The sequence below is a fragment of the Typopeltis vanoorti genome, chromosome 22, assembly GCF_054136105.1.
Source record: "Typopeltis vanoorti isolate ZY-2024b chromosome 22, IOZ_Tvanoo_1.0, whole genome shotgun sequence".
NCBI lineage: Eukaryota > Metazoa > Arthropoda > Arachnida > Uropygi > Thelyphonidae > Typopeltis > Typopeltis vanoorti.
Window position 1 is genome coordinate 77,105,587 of NC_143570.1, and position 24,980 is coordinate 77,130,566.

Below are 24,980 nucleotides of genomic sequence, written 5' to 3' on the forward strand. Positions count from 1 at the left end.
TTGAGATCAATAAGTTCTATTTGTATGTTACTAGGCATCGTCAGGATTTTTTGTTCAGTAAGTGAAAAGGGATTTATAAATGCAAGTATGCAGTCTTCTTCTTTGGCAAAATCGCTAAAACAACTGTTAAAGGATTCTTGCAATAATCTGAGTTTCTCAGTATATTCTGTAAAGTTGCCATTATCTTCAACATATTCACTATGTTCTTTTAAATGTGGAAATTGACTTAAATCCCAATTTTCTAACTGGAAGATGACCAGTTTTAATTTCATTTTGAATGCACTGATGTCATTTATTAAGCTAGGAAACAATTTGTTCTTGCCTTGCAGTTTCAAATTTAGATCATTGAGGTGGCTGGTAACATCAACTAAAAATGCTAAATCAAATAGCCATTTCTCATCACACAACAGGGCTTTTTCCTCATGCAGCTCATCCTTCTCTTCCAGAAAATTACGAACACTTTCTTTCAGCTTCCAAAATCTACTGAGAACTTGTCCTTTAGAAAGCCAGTGTACCTCACAATGAAGGATGAGATCACCATATTCCATATCTAGCAGTTCACAATATTCTCTTCTGTTTAACCCTCTTGCGCTAATTTTATTCACACACTTTACAACTGATATTATAACATGCTTCAAATTTAGGGTTTTTCCACACAGAGATTCTTCATGTATAATACAATGATACTTTAGTAGAGAATGACCTAAACAACCTTTCAAGTAAAGTTACAGTCCCAGAAACTCTACCTACCATTGACGGTGCTCCATCAATGCAAACACTGATGAGCTTACTAGAATCTAGTTGTTGATTTTCTAGACATGACTTTACTTTGTCAAATATGTCTGGCCCTCTGGTTTTTCCGTGAAGTGACTCAAGACCGATAAGTTTTTCAAAGATGTTAAAATTACCATCAATTCCTCTTATAAAAATGCTTAATTGGGCTACATCACATATGTCAGCGGATTCGTCCAAGGCTAAAGAAAAGAGAGAACAAGCATGAACATGGGCTTTCAATTGCTCAGTAACATCATGGGAAAGTTCTTCGATGTGTCTTGTAATTGTTTGCATGGACAGAGCAATTTGGTTTACTTTTCTTTCAACATTCTTATCACCAAGGCATTTTGCAAATTTTTTGAGACAGGGCTTAACAACTTTGTCTCCATCAGAGAAAGGCTTGTGTTTTTTAGCCAACACAAAGGCAATTTCATAAGACGCCTCCAGCATTACCACACTTTCACAAATATATTTTGTCTCTTTTTTTTATTTCTTCCTTTTTTTTCCAGTAACTAACTTCAGTTTTTCTTCTAATTCAGCTTGATGTTTTCTATAATGTTTGTTAAGATCATATCTTCTATTATCTGAGAGAGTGCTTTCACGGTTTTCCTGAAGGACCCTCAATAAATAAGAACTCATTTTCCCACAGTTCATTAAACTGGCACTTGCTATCACCTTCTGCTTTTCTTCTGCTCATTTTCTTTTGCAAAGTAATGGGTAACTGACTGTAAAAAAAATTATTTCAAAAAGTAAAGCTTATTATTAAATAATTTATTTAAATTATTTTATCCTTTTAAACATTATGAACATTCAAAAGCAGTTCTACAAGTTTAAGATAAGATTCCTGTTTTCATGAAGGCCTAAAACAGTTCTATAAGTTTAAAAATCATATGTATATTTTTTTTCATAGAGAGTTTTCGTCTCTCTCATAATATATCATGTCCAATGAAATAAGAGATCGCTTCCTGCCATAAAACAGTCTATCAGCTGGCAATCACACACACACAACCCAAACATCCTCATTACGAAAGCTTTGCTGATGATCAGTTAAATTTTAGGAATAAACCTACTATATGTAAATAAAAAGGAAAGATATTCTATAAAAAAAAACATAAAAACACACACATACAAATACACTGAATAATTGCAGGTTTTCAGTAATCAGCAAATTAGGGGAGCAGGCAAGAACTAAGAACTTGACATACGTGTTCAAAATGAAAATATTAATTTTTAAATTTACAAAACTATATTATGCCTTCATAATATAGAAAACAGAAATCTTATCTTAAACTTAAAGAACTGTTAATAAAAACATATAAGTTTGAAAACACAGAATTGTTCACTCACATCGAATCAGAAGTTCGTCGAATGTTATGACACGAGAGTCAGCTGTAAACTGATTGAGTAACTGGTGACGCATGTCAGCATTTGTCGGTGCCTGTTGCTTGAAGATCAAACAAGTATAATAAGTGTGCACTCTAGAATTCAGTGGTAGGCTAATTGTGTGTTTATAATATATATATCGTATACAAAATTTTTTAAAATTTTTCTCTGGGGTTTAGTGCGCCACTTCTAATCATGCAATGCGTCTCTTTTGGCACATGCGCCATAGGTTGGCCATCCCTGATCTAAACAATTATCTAACTTATTCAAATTTTAAATAAGGTGGGCCTTATTTGCCTCAGGTACCTTATAGCTTTCTAAGTGCTGATATTTCTTTTGGTCGAATGTTATTCTTGGGAGGTTTTGATTTACTTAGAGTACTAGTCACATCCAACTGAATGTTGTTAACCATGGTTGATGCTAGTTCATAGATACCACGTTCTACTCTGCTCATCATTTTTATAAACAGTACTTTTTTGGGGGCATGATGGTGAAATTATGCCCACAGCTAAGTGCATGGATTGTGTCCTCTGAGAGTGCTTGCAGTGATAGATTTATGACTATGTAGTCTCAGTCAGGAACAGCTCTGCTGTTGAAGTGCTGCAGATCTTTTCAGATGAATGATTCTTAACTTTTTCAAATTCTTTACTAGCAGCATTTTCCTAAATGGAGATTAGAATAGACCACAGTTCTGGATTGAGTATTTCCAAAAGCTTTTCGTGTAATGTTGCAATGACAGTGTTGATTTTTTCCCAACTGGACATGAGTGCTGTTGATCTGTTCACAAATTAGTGTTACACTTGTCTGCATATAAATACATTTAGCATTTGCAGAATTAAACTTCTGTCAGAATCTTAAACAACTTAGAATGGTATGTGCAGTTTCTTCTCCGTGTAGAATTTGAATTCATACAGAAAGGCTCAGAAAGGTTGTTCATTATCCATAATAAAGCTTAGCAATATAACTAACACCAAGAGGAAAAAATACATTTATTAAACTCACTAATATTTTGCTAGTTTTCCACCCAGCATCATCAAAGCACAATGTACAAAGTAGATTCCAAGTTTTCGGCCTCATGCAAAATTTACATCAATTTTAAAATGTTGTGCATGATAGATAGCACCATCTATGGGGAGCTTAGTGTACCAATTTCAACTCTCTACCTGTGTCATTCAGTTGGAGACGCTTATTTGACTAACACATGGCACGCTAAGTGGCTGTAATGTTAAAAAGTGAGTACTGCACTGTGATATACAATAGTTTTTTTTTACCAAAGAGGGTCTTTCTCCAAGTGCTATCAAACAGCAATTGGTTGGTGTTTATGAGGAAGCTTCTGCTGCATATTCCACCATGAAGGAATGGGCTAAACAGTTTCACCTAGGAAGAGAGAGAGCATCGAAGATGATCTTTGTGATGGTTGGCCCATAGAAGTGATGACTGAGGAAAATGTCTCTCTTGTTGAGAAGGAACTGCTCAATGACAGGCAGCTGAAGCTCAGAGAAATCTCAGCAAAGTTGGGGCTTTCTGTAATAACTGTCTTTCCCATCATTCATGAGAAGCTTCACATGATGGTCAGTGCAAGGTGACTTCTCTCTTTGATTCAGAAGGAACATTGTGTGACCTGTTTCCACAAGTTTTTACAGCTTTGCCAAGGGAATCAGAGTGAAGTGCTGGAATCCATTGTCATCGAGGATGAAACCGTGGCCCTTTATTATGTCTTCTTTCCAAAATTGAATCCATGGAGTGGTGCAAACCAGGCAAAGCACTGCTGAGAAAAGCCACGATCATGTCCACCAAGAAGACCATGTTAGCAATCTGTTTGGGATTCTCTTGAATTCTCCAGGGAATTCTCTTGATTGACTTCAAGGAAAGGAATGCAGAATATTATGCTTCACTCCTACACAAACTGCATGATGCCATAAAGAAGAAGAGACGAGGAATGCCGAGTCATGGCGTTCACCTGCTTCACAACAATGCTCCAGTCCATACAGCTATTGTTGCAAAGGCTGCAGTGAAGGACTGTGGCTTCCAGGAGATTGAACACCCACCCACCCAGATCTAGCATCCAGTGACTACCACCTCTTCTTGAAACTGAAAAAATACCTTTGAGAAAGAAAATTTGCAGATGACGATGAGGTGTAAGATGCAGTTTTAAGCCATTTTGCAGACAAAAGTACAGACTATTTTTTCAAGGTCATAGAAATGTTAATTCAAAGATATGAAAAATGTGTTAAAGTAAAGGGAGATTATAGTGAAGAATTTATGGAGACATAAATTAGACTAAAATAAGACCCAATGTATATAAAATTTTGAAACGCTTAAATGCAGATACCAAAGAAAACATAAAATTAAACACTGAATTGAAATTAGAAGAATTTCTAAATTACTACACAGAATTGTGGACAGACAAATATTTTAAAAAAGACAATTGGCAAACAATTAATGAAAATGAAAAGGAAATAACTAAAGAAGAATTAGAAATCAGCCTGAAAGAAACAAGAAACGGAAAATCACCTGGAGAAGATAAGCTATGTTCAGAACTATATAAATATGCAGGAACTAGATTCAAAGACAGACTCTTATTATTTTTAAGTAAAATTTATTCAACTGGTATCCCCTCAATAGAATGGAAAAAAGCAATTGTGATTCCTATCTTTAAAAAAGGTAATAGAGATGATCCTAAAAACTATAGAGGTATCAGTATACTAAATTCCTGTTACAAAATATATAGCAGATTCTTAAATAGCAAACTAATGAAATATTCCGAAAACTTTATTTTACAAGTACAGAATGGATTTAGAAAAGGACGATCATGTATAGACCGACCTTTTGCCTAAAGTTAATAATAGAGAAAAGAAGAGAATACAATTTAGAAACACATATTGCATTTATTGACTTTGAAAAAGCATTTGACAAAGTTAAAAGAAACATTTTATTTAATGTATTAAAAGAAAGACAAATACCAAATAATCCTAAAAGCTATCACAAGTATATATGAAAATAATCAAATACAAATAAGATTAAATCACGAGCTATCATATACGAGAGAGATAAACCAAAGGGTCCGACAGGGATGTCCCCTCTCAACAACTCTTTTTAATATCTACTTAAATGAAATAATAATAAAATGGAATAAAAATTTACATCAAGGAATTAAACTTTCTCCTACAGTTAACTTAAACACTCTCCTCTTTGCCGACGACCAAATAATAATTACAAATTCTGAAGATAAACTACAGAAAGCTATTTTAGATCTAAATGAGATATCCAAAGATTATGGTATGATAATATCAACAGAAAAATAAAAAACTATGGCCTTTAAAGGACAAGATTCAGCAAGAACAAAAATAGTAATACATAACAAGATCTTTTTTTCTATCCTAGAAAATTACATCCTAGGTAATTCATTTAATTACCTAGGATGTATGATCACATATGAAAATGAAAAAGATATAAACGTAAAAATTGCAAAATATTTAAAAATAACAGGTGTAATTAACTCTATATTTAAACCAAACCTAGCTCAAAAACAAACCAGACTAAAAGTATACAATACATTAGCCCTACCAGTCTTAATGTATGGAAGCGAAATCTGGACAATAAAACAAAAAGACAAAGATTAACAACAGCAGAAATGTAGTTTATGAGAAAAACTGCAAAGTATACCCTATTTGATCACAAAAGAAACGAAGAAATTATAAAAGAATTAAACCAAGAACCAGTAATAGAAAAAATTAAAAAATATAAACATAAATGGATGGAACACGTTCAAAGAATGAAAACAGAAAGATTACCAAAACAAGCCTTGAAGTACAAGCCATTAGGAAAAAGAAAACCAGGATGTCCTCTTAAACGATTCAACGATGACTTCTAAGGCCAGAATAGGCCATTCTAGGCCTAAATCCTTGATATGCATGATGATGATGATGATTTATGGAGACAAAACATGCGTATTAGAATAATTACTTTACTTATCATTAAGAAAGTGAAATTTGACATTTTGGCCTCTGTATTGAGGTCATCAACAGGAAAACAACTTAATCTATATGACACTACACTATACAGTTTTTTTCTTTCAGTCATGTCTCAGTCAGGCTGGAAAATGGAACCACTCTCCTAATTATGAGAGGCACACAGCACTAAACCAAGTAATTGTAGAAACAGTTTAAATTTTAACTGGAATCCATTGTCATTGGGGATGAAACCATGGCCCTTTATTATGATCCTCTTTCCAGAAGGGAATCCATGGAGTGGCTCAACCCTGAAGTAAAGTGACACCTAATGTCCTTATGTGGTGCCCATTATGGGTCAGATAATGACATAATTAATTCAGAGAAGTCCAGCTATTAGGTCTCAAAATGATAGTCTTCCAGATCTTTGGTAAATTAATTCAACCATACTTGTTGAAGCGAGAGTGCTTCATAGCTGATGCTGATTCTATGAATAGTCTCTTAAACCTGAAATGACTTCTGTGTGATAAAGATGTTTTTCTCCATGCTCTGGATACTCCTCCACATAAGATCAGATAGAAAAAAACATCTTTAAACATTACTTCTCTTCTGCTCAACCTCTAAATCTGTGAATTCCAAATCTATTCATACTTCAATTATTGTTCTAGGATGGTAGTCGTTGCACCAAAAATCTCCTTTAGAATGCTAGATTATATCCAGAAAAGAGTTATTTGCTTAATAGCATGAGGATCTTGAGACTTCTCATGGATTGAGGTTGGTATAAAATATATATATATATATATATATATATTTATTTAAATAAAATAATTCCTATTTCGTATAACTGGAGAATAAGAATATATATATATATATATATATATGTATTAAAAAGTTTTAATGACTGATACCCAGAGATAAAGAGATGACATGGTATATTTGAAAAGATACTACTAGTTTCGTTGAATTGATCAATATCTTCAGGTATCACAATCAAAGAAATATATAAAAAATTACAGAGACTTAAAATTGCATTAACAGAACAAGTACAAAAGACAGTAGCGTGTTTGAAAACAAAATGCGAGCTTGAGTTCCAAATAAACGTAGACTATGCACTGTCACGAGTGCGCCAATACTGAACAGAGGCAACATGTGCATCAGAGAGATTGAAACTTAGGCTGCTGTTGATATGGGAAGAATCTAGAGAAATTTCTCTAGATTCGACAATCTTTCTCTCGAGCTCATCATAGCACACATGGATGTTAGAAGTTTGAGTCCAGTTCATAATGTGTTGGTGGCCTTCGTCTGAGTTAACTGAAAAGAGAACTTGACTAGAGAGAGACCGCTGGCTCTAGTCCTGTTGTAGGAGATATCTCTACGGTGTTCTTCCAAACATAGAAGGATGGATTTATCAGTCTGGCCATAGTATGGCTTTCCACAATCACATAAAATTTTGTACACTCCTGGAAATTGAGTTGGAAGATGTTTCTCTTTAGGTTTACTAAGTATAGAACGAAGTTTTGGGGGCATAGTAAAGCAAGTTCTGAAGTTAAACTTGAGAATTTTTGCCAGTTTTGGTGAAAGAGAACTGATGTAAGGCAAAGAGATGAAGGCTCTAGGGGAAGAGGGATCTTCAGAAGTAGTAGAGTGACTGGGGGAAAGAAATTTGTCAATTTTATTAGGAGAGAAACCATTATTAATAAAAGTTTTTTAAGAAAAAGGAATTCATTTTCAATTTCTGCTTCTTCTGTAAGTAAAGATTTGGCTCGGTGAGCTAAGGTGGAAATAATACTAAATTTTTGTGGGGGGTAGTGATGGGAGGAAGCATGAAGGTATTGAAAATATTGATGATGTTTTCCTCATCTGGGAAGTTGGTGTCAACAACTTCAATTTATTTTTAGACCACCTAAACAAGTGTCATGAAAAATTCTCTTTTACCTTCAAACTGGAATCCGATGACTGCCTTCCCTCTCTAGACCTGAAACTTACCAGATGTGCTGAGAGTATTAAAATCTCAGTTTTTAGAAAACCTACTCATACTGATAGATACCTTCATGCTTCCTCCCATCACTACCCCCCACAAAAATTGGGTATTATTTCCACCTTAGCTCACCGAGCCAAATCTTTACTTACAGAAGAACCAGAAATTGAAAATGAACTTCTTTTTCTTTAAAAAACGTTTATTAATAATGGTTTCTCTCCTAATAAAATTGACAAATTTCTTTCCCCCCGTCACTCTACTACTTCTGAAGATCCCTCTTTGCCCAGAGCCTTCATCTCTTTGCCTTACATCAGCTCTCTTTCACCAAAACTGACAAAAATTCTCAAGAAGTTTAACTTCAGAACTTGCTTTACTATGCTCCCAAAACTTCGTTCTATACTTAGTAATCCTAAAGAGAAACATCTTCCAACTCAATTTCCAGGAGTGTACAAAATTTTATGTGATTGTGGAAAGCCATACTATGGCCAGACTGCTAAATCCATCCTTCTACGTTTGGAAGAACACCGTAGAGATATCTCCTACAACAGGACTAGAGCCAGTGCTCTCTCTAGCCACGTTCTCTTTTCAGTTAACTCAGACGAAGGCCACCAACACATTATGAACTGGACTCAAACTTCTATCATCCATGTGTGCTATGATGAGCTCGAGAGAAAGATTGTCGAATCTAGAGAAATTTCTCTAGATTCTTCCCATATCAACAGCAGCCTAAGTTTCAATCTCTCTGATGCACACGTTGCCTCTGTTCAGTATTGGTGCACTCGTGACAACGCGTAGTCTTCGCATTTTGTTTTCAAACACGCTACTGTCTTTTGTACTTGTTCTGTTAATGCAATTTTAAGTCTCTGTAATTTTTTATATATTTCTTTGATTGTGATACCTGAAGATGTTGATCAATTCAACGAAACTAGTAGTATCTTTTCAAATATACCATGTCATCTCTTTATCTCTCGGTATCAGTCATTAAAACTTTTTAATAATATTTCCCACCGAGTAATAAATGAATTATAATAATATATATATGTATATATATAGGTGTTGAAACCTGGTGGTCTCTTGCTGTTTCGTGACTATGGTATCTACGATCAGGCTATGTTGAGATTTAGTCCAGGTCATAAGCTTAAAGAGAATTTTTATGTAAGACAGGATGGAACAAGAGCCTTCTATTTTTCTGATGGTGAGCATTATTAACAATAGAATGTTATGAACTAAAAAATAAAAGTACAAACATGGTAGTTATTATTTCCAAACATTCCACTTATAATTGTCTAATCTGATATGATTTTTTTTCACAAAACTAGCTGATTCTACAATGAACATATCATCATCAATTTCTTGATTAGCTTTACATTATTTATTAGTCTATTACTTGTCAGCACTCCAATATTGTCATATCTAACATTTCATTCTTCTAAGGCACTTGTGACTAAATCAATCCACCTTGACCTTGGTTCTGGGTCTCTTTCTTGCCATCTTGGAATCAAACTTGGAACCTGTTTTGCTAACCTCTCCTCACTCATTCTATTTAAGTGGGCATACCACCTTAGGTTAACACTGCTTACACATTCTTGAATGCTAATAATGCAAAGTTCCTTTCTAATATCTTCATTTATAATATGGTTCTGCCATTAATGTCATCTGTTCACTCCCCTAATTTTTTTTCAGAGCCCTCATATCTGTGGTGTCTAGTCTAGTCTTTGATCACGTGCTTTATTTCTAACCCAATTCTCAGATCCATAATTTAAAACTGGTTTGAACAAGGTCTTGTATACTGCTAGTTTCGTGTTTTGGATAATTTCTCTCTTATTCCATATAAATATATTTAGCTAGCTACCCACCATATCAAATTAGCTTATTCTGTTATCTATTTTCAGATTTAACTTGCCATCATCACTAAAAATTTTGACAAAATGGCTGAAATATTTTACTTGTTCTATAGGCTCTCAATTCAGAATGCAACTGGTTTTCTATGTCCTGCCTATTTTCATAGTTTTGTTCTTTTTATTGTGTTTTTCACCAAATTTGTTACAGCTGTTGTTCAGTTTAGAGAATCCTGGAGACATACTAGATGTGTTTAGCAGTACAATATTATCTGCATGAATCGAAGAGCTAAGTTTGACATATCCAATTCTAATACCACTTTCTTTCATAATATGCATTCTTGTCTTACCCCTTATTTGACATGAAACCATCTTTCTGTATTTCCTACAATTCCTGCTGACTGACAGCCTAAATGTTGACTATGGATTGCTCTGTATAGTGTTCCATTTCCACCCCATATAATTGAGAAATGTGTGCATTCACACAATGGAAGTCTGGGTATATGTAAGACAAGACGTCTAGAAGGAATTTTGTCTTAGGGTTTTCTAATTCTTCTCTTACCTGGGTCATCTGTCACTCTGCCACTGTTATGATGTCGTAGTAATTAATATTTACTATTTATGGTTTAATTCTTTTACTTAACTATCTCTTGAATAATTTGTCCTTTCTCAGCAGTGCCTATAATGTGTCTGTCTTTGTCTTACTATTATATACTTCAGCCCCCTCAGATTATCACATGCACGAGTCTGATCCACAAAGAGATTGTCTCAAGGTTAAGCCCAACTCCTTAATAACAAAGCTTCTTAAGTTAACTTCTCTTAAGGTTCTGGGGAAATTTATTTGTTCTGCTGTGCCACCCAGAACCCTTAGATTGGAAAAACTTCTCAGTCAAGAAGTGAACCTTCAGATATGCACATGGTTATTCTCGTAGACAGGCTTATACGTTGGTTATGCATTATTAAAACACTTAAGGAATAGAACAACGTAGTTAAGGATATAAATTAAATTAAACTTTAATACATATTTTCCGATATTTCGGCAACGTCACATTGCCATTTTCTAAAGGAACTTACAAAAAAGTTATGTGCACGTAGGCACTCCAACACAGAAACTGGGAATGAAGAGATGAAGCTATTGTTCTCCTAACAGTCCTGATGGTGCCCTCTAGCGGGCTAAGTAGGTGTTCTTGGCCGTTGGGCTGAAGGTCTGCAGATGTAGGCCTCCCAAATTTGGGGCAGTCGCATACAACCAAATTTGTTGAGGTTTGGAGAATTTCTTAGGGCTGAGGCTGATTCCATAAAGAGTCTTTCAAATTTGTATTTGCTACGGTGTATCACTGTAGCTTTCTTCCACCATATTCTGTGGCGTGTATCCAGAGCATGGTCCGCAGCCCAGAATGACTGTATTTGTGAAAACGGATGTAGTCCTTGTGTTCTGAAATTCTGATATTCGCTGTCCTGCCTGTTTGGCCAAAGTAAGACAGTTTACAACTGCAAGGGACCTGGTAAACACCAGGTAGGTCTAGGGGAAGTGGTTGGTCTACCCGCTAGAGGGCACCATCAGGACTGTTAGGAGAACAATAGCTTCATCTCTTCATTCCCAGTTTCTGTGTTGGAGTGCCTACGTGCACGTAACTTTTTTGTAAGTTCCTTTAGAAAATGGCAATGTGACGTTGCCGAAATATCGGAAAATATTTATTAAAGTTTAATTTAATTTATATCCTTAACTACGTTGTTCTGTTCCTTAAGTGTTTTAATAATGCACATGGTTAATCTAATCTATTTCTATACAAAGTTATCAATTATCAATACCTTCTATAATCAACCATGTTTGCAGTTGTGGCCTTAATTAACAATTATCTCCCTCTTAGATCCGAATAATTTATGAGTGGTGCATCGGATTCTTAGACACAGGCAACCAAATTAATAAGATCAAAAGGTTTATTTAACATATTGATCATCATACAGAATAAAGAACTTTCAAATATCACTGTACTACTAGATTACAAAGTAAAATTAATCAATATACATCACACAGTAATTAATACTACAAAAACATTATGTTCAAAGATTCAAAGCTTGCATTCTTAGATTATAAAACCAATAATGACTTTTAGGTGTTAATCAAGCTGTCGGGATTAGACATCTCTACAGCTCTAAAACATAGCTAGCAATCAACACAAGTACAATTATAATACATAGCACATATTGCTCACCGACTACAATTAAAATATCACAGTTCTGTCTTAATTTTAAATAGAGTCTCAAAACTTTATGAAGGTTTAAGATTCTTAAGTTACAATTACCTTCCTCTCTCACATTACTTGATTAAAGGTTTACTATACCGAACTCGAGGATTCCTCATGCTTGTCCTTTCAATTCTTGGATTCCTTTCCTTCAAAACATTTTCTTCCCTCTATGTTAAGGCTAAAATTCCTGTCAGCTTAGGTTGGTCCTCATGGAGTCTGCATACCGATCATCTATGCCTAGAATATTCTTAGCATGAGGCGATTCTGCATCCATAAGGCATGCTACCTGGCCACTATCTTTTCTGGAAGTTGCTTGTTGCTTCGAAAATCCACTATTCATTCATCGAGGGCTTGGAATCTGCGATCCCTCTAATCACGACTCGACACTTCCGACTTCTGCCACTGAGAGAGAACAGAGACTCCAGACAAAAATCCCCCTTTGGGGGGGGGGGATTCCAGCCCTTTTATATCAACCCCTACCGGGACTCCTTGTAACCCTAAATTTTCACCTGACACGTTATTCCTTTGCACTTGTGGGCTTGTCTTTTTGTAGCGTCTTCCCCGAAAACTGGAGGCTACTGAAGAAGCTTAGAAATGGAGGAAAGAGTACTGTAAAAGGAATCAAAGATGACAATGGTGGCCTAAACATTGAAGATGATGATATCTTAGAAGTCTGGAGTAATTACTTTGAAAGACTGCTAAATTCTGAACCAAGCAGTGACAGAACCATACTAGAAAATTTTCAAGAAGAATGCAAAGGGAAGTACATATCAATATTTGGGATAGAAAAAGCCATAAAAAATTTGAAATATGGAAAGGTAGCTGGAATAGATGATATTCAACCGAAAATACTGTAAAATCTCTCAAACATGACTATGTAACTTATCATGTTTGCTTTTACATGTTATTTTTTTTGTAATAATCTTTTATGAGCATTTGTTAAAATAATGTGGTGCATGACGTCATCAAGTAATGCTGTTAACTCATAGTTTAATTCTAAGAATAGTGAAGAATTCAAAGAAGTGCCATAGATGGAAATTTCCAAAGACATGCAAAGAATGATGTCAGCATGTCCGAAGGTCAATACATGACCATATATGGAAAGTTCAAGATGCGCGCATGCGTACAATGGAAGACCAGGTATATATAAGGTAAGATGTCGAGAAGGAATTTTTTTGTTAAGGTTTTCTAAATCTTCTCTTACCTGGGTCCACTGCTACATTAGGTTCGGAGTCTCTTACCTGGGTCTGCCGCCACGTGAGAAGTATTGTGTCAGTCGTCTTGCTAAGAAAGAGCTGCACATTGCCGCCATGTTAAGGATCCCATAGGGCATGGAATAATCAATGACTCGGACAAGGAAGAAATTTAGGGAAATCATGGACAAGGCAGCAGACAGACAGAAAGAAAGAAAGACAAGAAGCACTTACATGTGAACAAAAGATTCATGTAAAAGGCAGTGTTCTGAACGAGAATTGTAAGTAGTTATACATGTGATAATCCTGAACAAGAATATATATCAAGTGTGTCTGTTTATGCGATAATGTACGTTGATATTGGATTAGGCTTACACAAGGTACACCAAATTCTTCCCAAGACTGGTTTAGCTGCTTTTACACATAACTTATCTCTCTTACATTTTTCTCTAAATTAAAGATACCAAGAAATTATATACTTGGTTTAATCCTTTATCCAAGTGTAAGCAAAGGACTGATTCAAGTTTGCACCTGAACTCTTTTCAGGATTGTTCCTTGTTTGTTTACACTGGAAATATGACTTTTGCATTACTTCAGCCTTGGTATCACCACCTCTAGGTCTGGCTCCCACTGATGAGACCTCAGTAAAGGTCAAAACCGGTGTGGCTCTGGCTCTGATTTGAAAGGTTCTACTTGGGGGTTGGTTTTTGCCCGTCTCTGAGTGGGGCCACTGCTGAGATTATGGCTCTGCTTGGTAGTGGGATGAGCCTGCCACTGGGTAGAGCCAATGCTGAAAAGTTCTTCTCGGTGATGGGGTGAGCCTGTCACTGAGTGGAACAATGCTGAGTTTGGCGATCTTTCAAGATCATCTTATTTTTAAAGCTCACATCACCTATACAAAGATCAAAATCAGTCTGGGTAGAGACTTTCCTATAATGCATAGCATTATACATACCCTTAAGGATACATGCTTTGCATTATGGAATACTAAGGCAAGTGTTGGTAAGTCATAAGCTTCTATATATATGAGTTGCCCCAGTCCTGAAAATAGTTCTGGCACAAACTTGTTTGCTTTCACTTGGATAAAGGATTAAACCAAGTATATAATTTCTTGGCATCTTTAATTTATAGTATAACCAAGTGGAAAAACTTCGAACTACATTTTTCTCTGTATTCTTTTAGGGTACCTGCTGACTTATTTGCTAGAAACTCTCAGTATGCTTTTATCTTTTCTAGGACTGATTCTTTAACTTCTTGTGTTGACCTTGATTCTTTATTTTTATATCTTTGCAGACAACTTCATCACTTACCTCCTTGAATCAATCAATCTTTTTTTTTTTTTTTAGAGTTTCCCATTGAGACTCCAAGATTTAGTTTTTGTTTTCAATTTGTTTCTTTTTTTCTTCAATTATGTGTGTATAGTTAAGCTACAATTTACCAGTAAAAGCTCTTCAACTTTAATTCATTTTAAAACTTTCTTACATACTGTTCTTTTCAATGTGATATCATTTTATCCTGCTTAGTACTAAGTAATGGTCACATCCAGTTTCAAATCCTCTGTACACTCTTATATTCTGAATCAGCATGATAATATTGTTATAAAGATTATTAGATCTCTGTAGCCATTTGTTATAAAGAAGGATTATTTATTTTTTTATCAATCCTCATTTGTTATGAGATTTTCTCTATAACGATTATTTCTATTTCCTAGTGTTTTTATTTATGTGCACAAGGGTTCAATTCTGATTGGTGCAATGACTTTTAACTGTTTCCTTCAGAATCTGAAAAATCACTGACTCAAGACCAAATACAAAATACAGACATTTAATAAAAACAAAACAATATATACACTTCAATTAAAATTACACAACTAACTACAAAATTAACTGGATCCAAAGGGTTCGTTCATTGCCAATCACGCGATATCACGTGATGCGAGTTCTCACATATCAGCCGATCACGCGCTATCGCATGGACGTTGCTATCAAGTTTCTAAACTAAATAAAAAAATATAAAAAATTTGGCCACCACACAAAATTCCAATTTTTATCTTGGCAATGAATGTGTTAAGATAAACTTACACTTTAGAGATCTCCCATTCTCTGACTCATTCTATTACTGGTTTGTTTAACATATACTTAATCACGTCTACTAGACTAAACACCTTGTTTACACAATAACAAAATGCTCATAGTCAGTTTCTTTGTTAAGGCCTTTTTCGGAAGATATAAGTTTCTCTTCTTCTTTTTCTATAGAATCCTTTCTCATCACCCTTATGTAGCACACATTATTCCTCCTGACTCTGAAGTAAGATATTCTGAATTCATCAAAGTATAAGTACTCTTACTTCATGCAGTTCAATTTTGTTAAATTTTGTACCAGCAAAAAAAGGTTTCGTCTACTTCTTTATCTAAGTGCTAAATTCCATCTCCTTTTCCAGTAGAAATAACAGATAGATCCGGCTTCCTTAAAACAGATGAAATTTTTAATCAGCGTTTCCTCGAACATTCCTATATAACGCCAATCGCAATATTTTCTTTTATTTACCAATACTTATTTGCAGTCTTAACTCCTCCACTTTAAAGACTCACAATTCTACGATTCCTTTTTCGGAAATTTCTATTAATATGCCCCCGACTGTCACATAAAAACTTAATTTCCTAAGAACACAATTTTGCCGGCCTGCATTCTTAAACTTCCATTAGTTCTCTTTTGTTTATCCTCCATTCTTTGATACTGAACGCTCTCTTGTTGTTTCCGTTACCTTGATACTGAACGCTCTCTCTGTCAGCTGTCAATCACTGATCAAACTCCTTGGCAAGCACGCGCACTCCATGAAAGTGGCAAGCAAGGTAATGTATAATGGCTGATGTGTCGTCTCAATTAGCATTACGAGAATGTCTTTACAAAACACAGCACTTAATAATTTTAAACCACAATAAAATTTCTGAAAGTAACACAACTATCCAAATCCAGTAAGTAGATAATTTTTTTTTTTATTGCTTCACATTTCATTTTGACAAAATAACATCAATAACGTGCACATTGCAAATGCTGACAATACGTATTATGATACCAAAACTAATAATGTACTAACATAAACAATTTGTAAAAATATTCATAATTTTAAATTATGACTGTTTTTACAATATTACTATCAATCATGATGTAGTCAATGAATCTTTTCCTATTTCTTGTGTCTTCTTTCCTTGTGCACATTTTTATGTTGAAACATCGTGTTAGTAATGTGTAGTCTGTGTCCTGAGCTGAAATTGAAATCCAGTAAATATTTACCATTTATTAGCTTTGCCCTTTTCTCCAAATTTTCCCAAAATGTTCCTGTATGCCTGGTGGAATTCATATCCTACTCTGCTGTTCAGATCTCCAACAAGGACCACTTTTTCCATTTTCTTTATGTCAGCTGCCTGTTTTAATAACTCAAAAAATTCCTTCACTTCTTCTTTAGAAGAACCTTCTGTGGGACCATAGGCACAAATAAGTTGGATTTGTATTCTAATGATTAGAAAGTTAAGTAGGGTTAGTGTGGTATGAGCAAATGATGAGATTAAGCAAGCTATTCTAGAATATTTGTATGAAATGGATGGCAATAATCACTTAAATGGGTAGTGTAAAAGTCAAAATAGAAAGGTGACACAACTAACTGTTCTGAAATTTTGTGCTCCAGAATTGGCTCCATATTTGTGTTGCCTTTTTATACTCACCTGTTCTAGTGGTTTTCATCGTGTAGCTTGAAAATGAGTCCACATTATGTCTATTTCCATAAAAGGGATGAGAGATATGTGCGAATTTCAGTTACTTCCAAGGTAATGGAAAACCCATTAAATGTAAAATTCTATACTACTTGGGAAATCTTCAATTACAAAATATTGCTAGCATTGATTCTGTGACTGTCAATCAGTAGAAAAGTTTCTATTTTTCAGCTACTTTTAGATAAATGCTGTGAAAAAGTTGGATGAAACTCAACTTTAAGGATCTGTTTTACGTTTTTTGTATAATATAAGCACGTACACACCAGAAAGATATTTAATTAGCCAAATATTTCGGTCTGAAAATTGCAGACCATCTTCAGTGGCAATACAAGAACAGTTTTAAAATACAAGGTGGAATACTAACAATAGATCATTGTAAATAGAACAAGCTGCATGATGTTATATCACTAAGTATTAAGCAGAGTCATGATTGAATTAAAAATATTAATTAATAATTTCAATAATTTTAAATAACATGAAATTAATATGAATTAATGAGTTATCCTGATTAGACTTTCCCAGATTTTTGATACAGATATACAGTCATTCCAATTCAGGTTAGGACGATGGAGTAAGGCCTCTATGCTTTCTTTGAATAAATGTTCAAATCTATAGCAGGATCTATGTAAGAGGCAAGTTTTTGACCAAAGGATGTTGTGGTTAGTTTCTATCCCATGCTGAGCCAATCTAGATTTTTCGGGTTTGTTGTGATGAATAGCGGATTGATGTTCTTGGATTTTTTTTCTAGAGAGCATCCAGTTTGTCCAAAATAGGAGAGATCACAGTTGCAGGGAATTTGATAAACTCCAGGAAGAGACATAGTTGAGCATTTGTCTTTAGAAGAAGGAAAATGGGAAGATAATTTGTTAATAAGTGAATAAGTAGCTGTTAACTCATATTTCTTCAGAATTCTTGAAATAGGTTCTGAAATCCCGGAGATGTATGGAATTGGAACTCGACGTATTGAATCTTTGTTGTTTAGTGGTGGATTATAAGAATCGAGAAGATGTTGTGTACTCTTTTCCGAAAAGCCATTGAGTTTCATGTGCTGTTGGATAGTAGAAAGTTCTTTCTGTAGAAAATTAGAAGTAGAACAATTAGTTTTGGCTCTTCTCATTAGACATTTTATGATTCCTGTTTTTTTGACAAGCATGATGGGCAGATTCTTTAAGAATATAACGACCTGTGAACGTTGGTTTCCTGTAAACTGTAGTTGTAAGAGTATTTGAAGATGACCAGATGAGGAGAACATCTAAAAATGATAATTGGTTGTTTTTTTCCATTTCCATAGTAATCTTTATACGATGATGTAAGGAATTGATACTGTTTAAAAAAGATGGTAAGGAGTCTTTGTTGTGAGGCCGTACAGTAAAGATGTCATCTATATATCTTACCCAAAAGGATGGTTGAGGGAATATAGATGAGAAGAGGACTTTTTCTAGATGTTCTAAATAAAAGTTGGCTAAAGCAGGAGAGAGAGGACTACCCATGGCTGTTCCTTCTACTTGGCTGTAAAATTTGTTTTGACATAAGAAATATCCAGAGTGTATTACAAAATCGAATAGTTTTATAATGTATACTCTGGAAAGATGTCAGCCAGTAATTTTAAAGTCTTTTTGAGAGGTACATTTGTATATAAAGATTCTATATCAAATGGTGAGCTTTGATATAGAATCTCGTGATTCTTTTCACAGACAATTACAAACAATGTTTGTGATTGTCTGTGAAAATATTAGTGGTGGTGGGTGATAGATGGCGTTGCCGTGGTTGTGGTTCATTGTAGTTGGTGGATTGAGGGTGGAGACAGCGAGTTGTAGAGTAGTTACCCTCCCTTGATGAGTCTTTGGACTCCGTGGAGGTGTCATGCCATAATAATAATAATTCTGCTGCCATATTATGAAATGTAATAAATTGGACTTAACCTTTACAGAGCAGTGTTGTCCACCGTAGAATATCATATTTCTATCCATCCATCTTTGAAATTTACCTTTAACCAACTTTTCCAATACTTTATCCACTACTCCTGGAATATTAATTGGACTGAAATTTGCTGCTTCTGTCTTGCAGCCACACTTTTATAGCACATGTGCTGACATATCATCTAGTCCCATTGCTATTTTCACATTGATATTTTTCAATATACTGAATGCCTTCTGTTTATCTTTCTCAATTTGCACATCAGTAACTGTGAAATCTCCACCTGGATGATACACACTTGCAAAGCAGTCACTCAGCAACTCAACTATTTCTTCTGCTTCTGTCACCTTCTTACCATCAACCTATTTCTTCTGCTTTGTAACCTTCCTGCTGTCTGCATTGATTAAAGTCATATTTCCATAAATCATTCTTCCTCTTACTTGGCAAGCAGAAAACTTCTTTGGATCTTCCTGTTAACATCTGATACTTCATCTGAGTTACAATTGCCAGAGTTACAGAAAGATGATTTGATGTAAAATCAAGTGTAAGCTATTTGTCTGGTTATTCATCATCTGTAGGGAATTACATTAAGAAGGAAAGTGACACTAAACTGATATTAAAAATGGAATTATCCAATTTAGCTGTTAACTGTATAAGGGATGATGTTATATTCCTAAATAAATCCATTGCAAGTCTTCAGGACTTGCTGAATTAAATAACAGCTGTAACAAACTTGATATTAAAATCAACAATAAAAAACCAAAACTATAAAAATAGCTGGGAACATGGAAAACATGGATTGCGTTTCAATGGAGTACCTGTAGAACAAGAAAAATATTTCAGCATTTTCTGCATAATTTTTGTTTATCTTTGTTATTTATCTTTCTCTTATGTGTTAGGCCCAATGGTCTGCCACAGCCTTGGCTTCATAATACATTTTTTTATGTGACTGCCACTCACAAATGGTAGTAAGCCTATATTACATTAGTACCATGAGTAGGCTAAGAATTATTTTTATTATTTTTTTTTATTAATTTAATAAGTTTTTGTACTTTTATTGATTTTTTACATAGTCCAGAGTCCTAATAATGGGACATTTTTCAGACCTTCAATAAACAGGACAGTAATTACACTGGGCAAGGAGAATAATTTCCCACCTAAATACAGTCACAAACATCCATGACAGGATTTGAACTTGCAGCCTGTTGGTTAGCGAGTGGATACACTTACCACTCAGCCAACCAGGAAGTCAGCTGATTAATCCTCTATGCGACAATTTTTATTGAAGATGACAAAATACTTTTGGATATAAATAATAAGCAATGATGGTATAGTTAGGTGCCAGTTTATGAATGTTTATAGAATAACAGAGAAGTTTGCAAAAACACTCTAAACAAGTATACAAGAGAGTTCAGACCAGTTTAACAGATATGAGTTAGGTTAGAAATAGTTGATCAAAGGCTAACTCTGTATTGCATTCATGTTTGTGCACGTGCGCATGAAATTGCTGAAAAAATTAGGAGTGCAAACATGGTATCATTGGCAGAATCATATTAAAAATGAAAATATTAGAAAGGAACTTGACGTTGTTAGCATTGAAGAATGTATATGATATAATCTAAGATGGTATTTTACTTAAATAGAAATTAGAGAACAAGTTAGCAAAAGAGATGTTTGGTGCAACATGATTGACTTGGCAAGTCTTAAGCAGGTGATCATTATGGCAGAGGTCACCATCAGAAAGGTCTAAGTATACAGGGTGTCCCTGAATTCATGTCCCAAACATGAGGGGATGGTAGTACACAACAAAACCACCAATATTGGTCATAGAATGTGCGGTCGCAAACGCAGCCCGGTGCCGGTAGGGGGTGCAGATGCCTGACTGTCCGGCGATGCGCGCGACAAGCCCGGTGTTTATGAGCAGGTACGCCAACCACTACTCCACCATTGTGCTGCGTGTATCAATGTTAGTGGGCTTTGACTTTGGAAACTAAATTTTTTTTGAAAACTAAATAAACTTTCCAATAAATGTGACTTTGGAAACCTTTGTCTGTCCTTCATTTCTGACTCCTCACTGCGTTTGCAGCATATTCTATAACAAATATTGCTGGTTTCGGTGTGTACTACCATCTCCTCATGTTTGGGCCATGAATTCAGGGACACCCTGCATACAGTAGACCCTTATCTATGACCTCCCAATTTTATGGCTGGTAAAATTTTTCAGTTATGACTATAGAAATCCACTGTAAGAAGTTACACTGTAAGCCACACCCAAAGCCACTGGTAGAATATAATATCATCTACTCCTGCTGCCTTTCCACATTTCAAGCCTTTGACTTTTTCTACTTCAAGTATGGATATGTATTCCTGACTGCATGCCCGGTCAGTGTTTTTTACCAATGTGCTGTCATCACTGCTTGTTTCATTTAGCAGTTTTTCAAAGTAATTATTCCATACTTCAAGGATATCTTTTTCTCCCATTTTCATGTCACCTTTATCATCTCTAACTCCTTTTACTGCACTCTTTCCTCCATTCCTAAGCTTCTTCAACAACCTCCAGAATATTTTGCCACCTTCTTGATATTTATTTTCTGTATTCTTGCCAAAGTCCTCCCATGACTTTTGTTTAGCTAGTTTTACACAGTATTTAGCATTCTTGCATTTGTCTCTGTATTCTGTAAGAGCACAAGCTGACTTATTTGCCAGGAACTTTTGATATGCTTTCTTCTTTTCCTTCACTGCCTCTTTAACTTCCTGTGTCCACCATGGAGTTTTTATTTTTCTCTCCTCTTCTCTCTTCTCTCCATGTGAATTTGTGCACATTTTTATGTTGGAACATGGTGTTAGTAATAACCAGTCCATGTCCTGAGCAGGTATTTGCCATTATTATTGGCTTTGCTCTTTTCTCCAAATTTTCCCAAAATATTTTTGTACATCTCACAATCATTTCCTACTCTGCTATTTAGATCCCCACAAGGACCAACTTTTCCTTTTTCATTGTGTCAGTTGCTTTTTCTAAAGCCTGAAAAAATTCCTCCACTTCTACCTTAGTAGAACCTTCTGTGGGACCATAGGCACAAATAAGTCATTGTCCAGTTCCCCATTCTCATATTTGCCCACACTACTCTACTTGAGACTGACTGCCATTCAAGAAGATTAGCCTCATATTTTGTGTTGAATACTATGGCTACTCCTTCTTTTCCTTGATTGTCATTGCCTGAATATAACCTATTGCATTTATTGCTCAGAAAGATCTCACTAGTTTTGGTCTTTTTTGTTTCAGTCACCCCTATTATGTCGATCTGGTACTTATCTAATTCCTCAGCTAGCTCCATTTCTTTGCCATTCAGGCTTCTTATGTTGATAGTACCGATCTTTGACTCTGGTGATATTGAGTTGAGGTTTGTTTTCAGATTTGTTCCAGTAGCTGACTTTTCGCTGTTTGCCCTGGTTCCCTGGCGAAAACAACGGGGGCCTTGTTTAACCGGGCGACGCCCCAGCCGGCATGAAATTTTGTCATGTCGTACCATCATTTTTTATTTTGGTTTAACCAATAAGAATACAATTTGGTCGGCTAAATCCCAAATTGCCAGCCCATCCTCGTTCGTTCAGTATCCAAGTAGATATCCAATAGGGTGCACCACGAGACGGTGAGAATTGGACATTAGGTCAGAAGCCCTGGTTGGTTCTCCGCATTCCTTTAAAGGCTATGTGGAGGTCTCCTCTCAGTTATACAGCTTTGACCCTTAAGCACCCCAATTTTACAGTGGCTGCACTGCATAGTTCAGAAAGCCTGGACAGAGGGACGAATTCCCGATGATTGGAGTAGAGCTCTCATAGTACCCATATATAAAAAGGGAAATAAAACTGAATGTGAGAATTACAGAGGTATTTCCCTACCAAGTGTTCCTGGCAAGATCTATGCAAGTACACTTGAGAAACGGTTGAGAAGAATTGTGGAAGAAAAGGTTGGTGAAGAACAAGATGGATTCAGGCCAAATAGAGGCTGTCAGGATCAGATCTTCACTTTACAACAAATAGTCGAGAAAGCATGGGAATATAACAGAGATCTGTATTTAAGTTTTGTCGATTTGGAAAAGGCATATGTCAAGGTGCCAAGAGAGAAGCTATTCAATACGCTACAGTTATATGGTGTCAATGGGGCATTATATTAAGCAATACTTAGTCTTTATTTGAGCTGTAAGTTAGCAGTTAGAAATGAAGGAAGTACAGGAAGATGGTTTAATGTTAAATCTGGTGTGAGACAAGAATGTACATTATCCCCTCTGTTATTCATTATCTATATGGATCACATTATGAAGGAAAGTGGTATTAAACATGATATCAAAATTGGAGATGTTAATGTCAGCTCTTTGCTTTATGCAGATGATGTTATACTTCTAAATAAATCTGCTACAAGTCTGCAAGATTCTCTGACTAAATTGAATAGCTGTTGTAATAGATATGGTATGAAGGTCAGCAATAAAAAGACAAAGACAATGAAAATAGGCAGAATCATTGAAAATGTCAACTGTGTTGTGAATGTAGAACCTGTGGAACAAGTGAAACATTTCAGCTACTTAGGCACGATTTTTACTGAAGATGGTAAATTAAATATAGAAGTAGACAACAGAATCAGCAAAGCTGGTATGGTAGGAAGTCAATTGAATAAATTCATATGGAATAAGAGAGAAATTAGTCGGAACACTAAATTAGCTGTATACAAACAGTGTTCAAACCAGTTTTAACTTATGGATCTGAGAGCTGGGTCAGAAGTAAAACACTTGACCAAAGACTAGAGACCACAGATATGAGAGTCCTGAGAAAGATTATAGGCGTGAACAGATGGCATCAATGGCAATATTATATTAAAAATGAGGATATTAGGAAAGAACTTCACATTGTCAACATCCAGGAATGCGTTAGCAGAGCTAATCTCAGGTGGTATGGTCACTTAAACAGAATGGGCAAGGAAAGATTAGCAAAACAAGTGTTCTCTGCTAGGTTGGCAGCAAAACGACCCAGAGGAAGACGAAGATATAGGTGGATTGATACGGTACAAAGTGCCTTAGACGATAGAAATATAAGATCTGATAATGTTGGAGTCTTGACAAGTAACAGACTGATTTGGAGGAAAATTGTTAATAGGAAGTTAGTAATGATGTAATTTTTTACATGTAGTACTTTCATATCCTCTACACCCCTTGAGGGTACAATGCAGGAATTTGATGATGATGATGTATAGTATCTTGTGCACCTGTAAGAAAATGATATTTGGGACAAAAGTTGATATACAGTTTTCAAAAAAAAACCTGTTAAAAATGCTTAAAATATTAAAAATTAAAATATCTAACAAACCATTTTTCTCATAAACTGTTACTGATCATATACTCATTCACTCTCCAAAATGACTGACATGCTTTCTTTTATTTCTTAGCTTTCTTGGAGAAACTTGCTAGAAGCTGCGGATTTGAACTTATTTCTAACCACTATATAAGGAGAGAAACTGTTAATGCAAAAGAAAATCTATCTGCACCTAGAGTTTTTATTCAAGCAAAATTTTGCAAACCATTGAGTTGACAACAAACAAAAAGCATAGGTTGTTGTATTCATATATATTTATTTATTTGGCCATATCATATTTTTATATTAAATTTAGTTATAATGCTGTAAGCAATAAAGATTAAGATTATCCAGCTGCTGCATTTTATTTTTGCTTCAAAGACATACTTTTTTATTCATGTTAATTGTTACTGGATGAATTAACTCATTAATTCCATGCTGGATTTTTTTTTGGAATCTGCTTTTCTTTGGTGCTTTATTAACTAGAAATGTATTTATGTATAGTAATACCTTGTACATGTTTAAGGCACATTCTAAAAAAAAAAAAAAAACTGATCATATCTGAATCACTCAATTATAAAATTA

The 24,980-nt window shown here is 35.1% G+C and overlaps 1 protein-coding gene across 1 annotated transcript in view; it reads left to right on the forward strand.

Moving 5' to 3' along the window:
- Nucleotides 1–24,748, forward strand: part of LOC150094495 (tRNA N(3)-cytidine methyltransferase METTL6) — a 90,028-nt gene extending 65,280 nt beyond the window's left edge. Inside the window, exons 4-5 of the mRNA XM_090412119.1 lie at nt 9,139–9,280; nt 24,490–24,748. Of these exons, the coding sequence (XP_090268245.1) occupies nt 9,139–9,280; nt 24,490–24,632 (285 nt within the window). The 3' untranslated portion in view covers nt 24,633–24,748. The remainder of the gene's footprint in view (nt 1–9,138; nt 9,281–24,489) is intronic.
- The last annotated feature ends 232 nt before the right edge of the window (nt 24,749–24,980 follow it).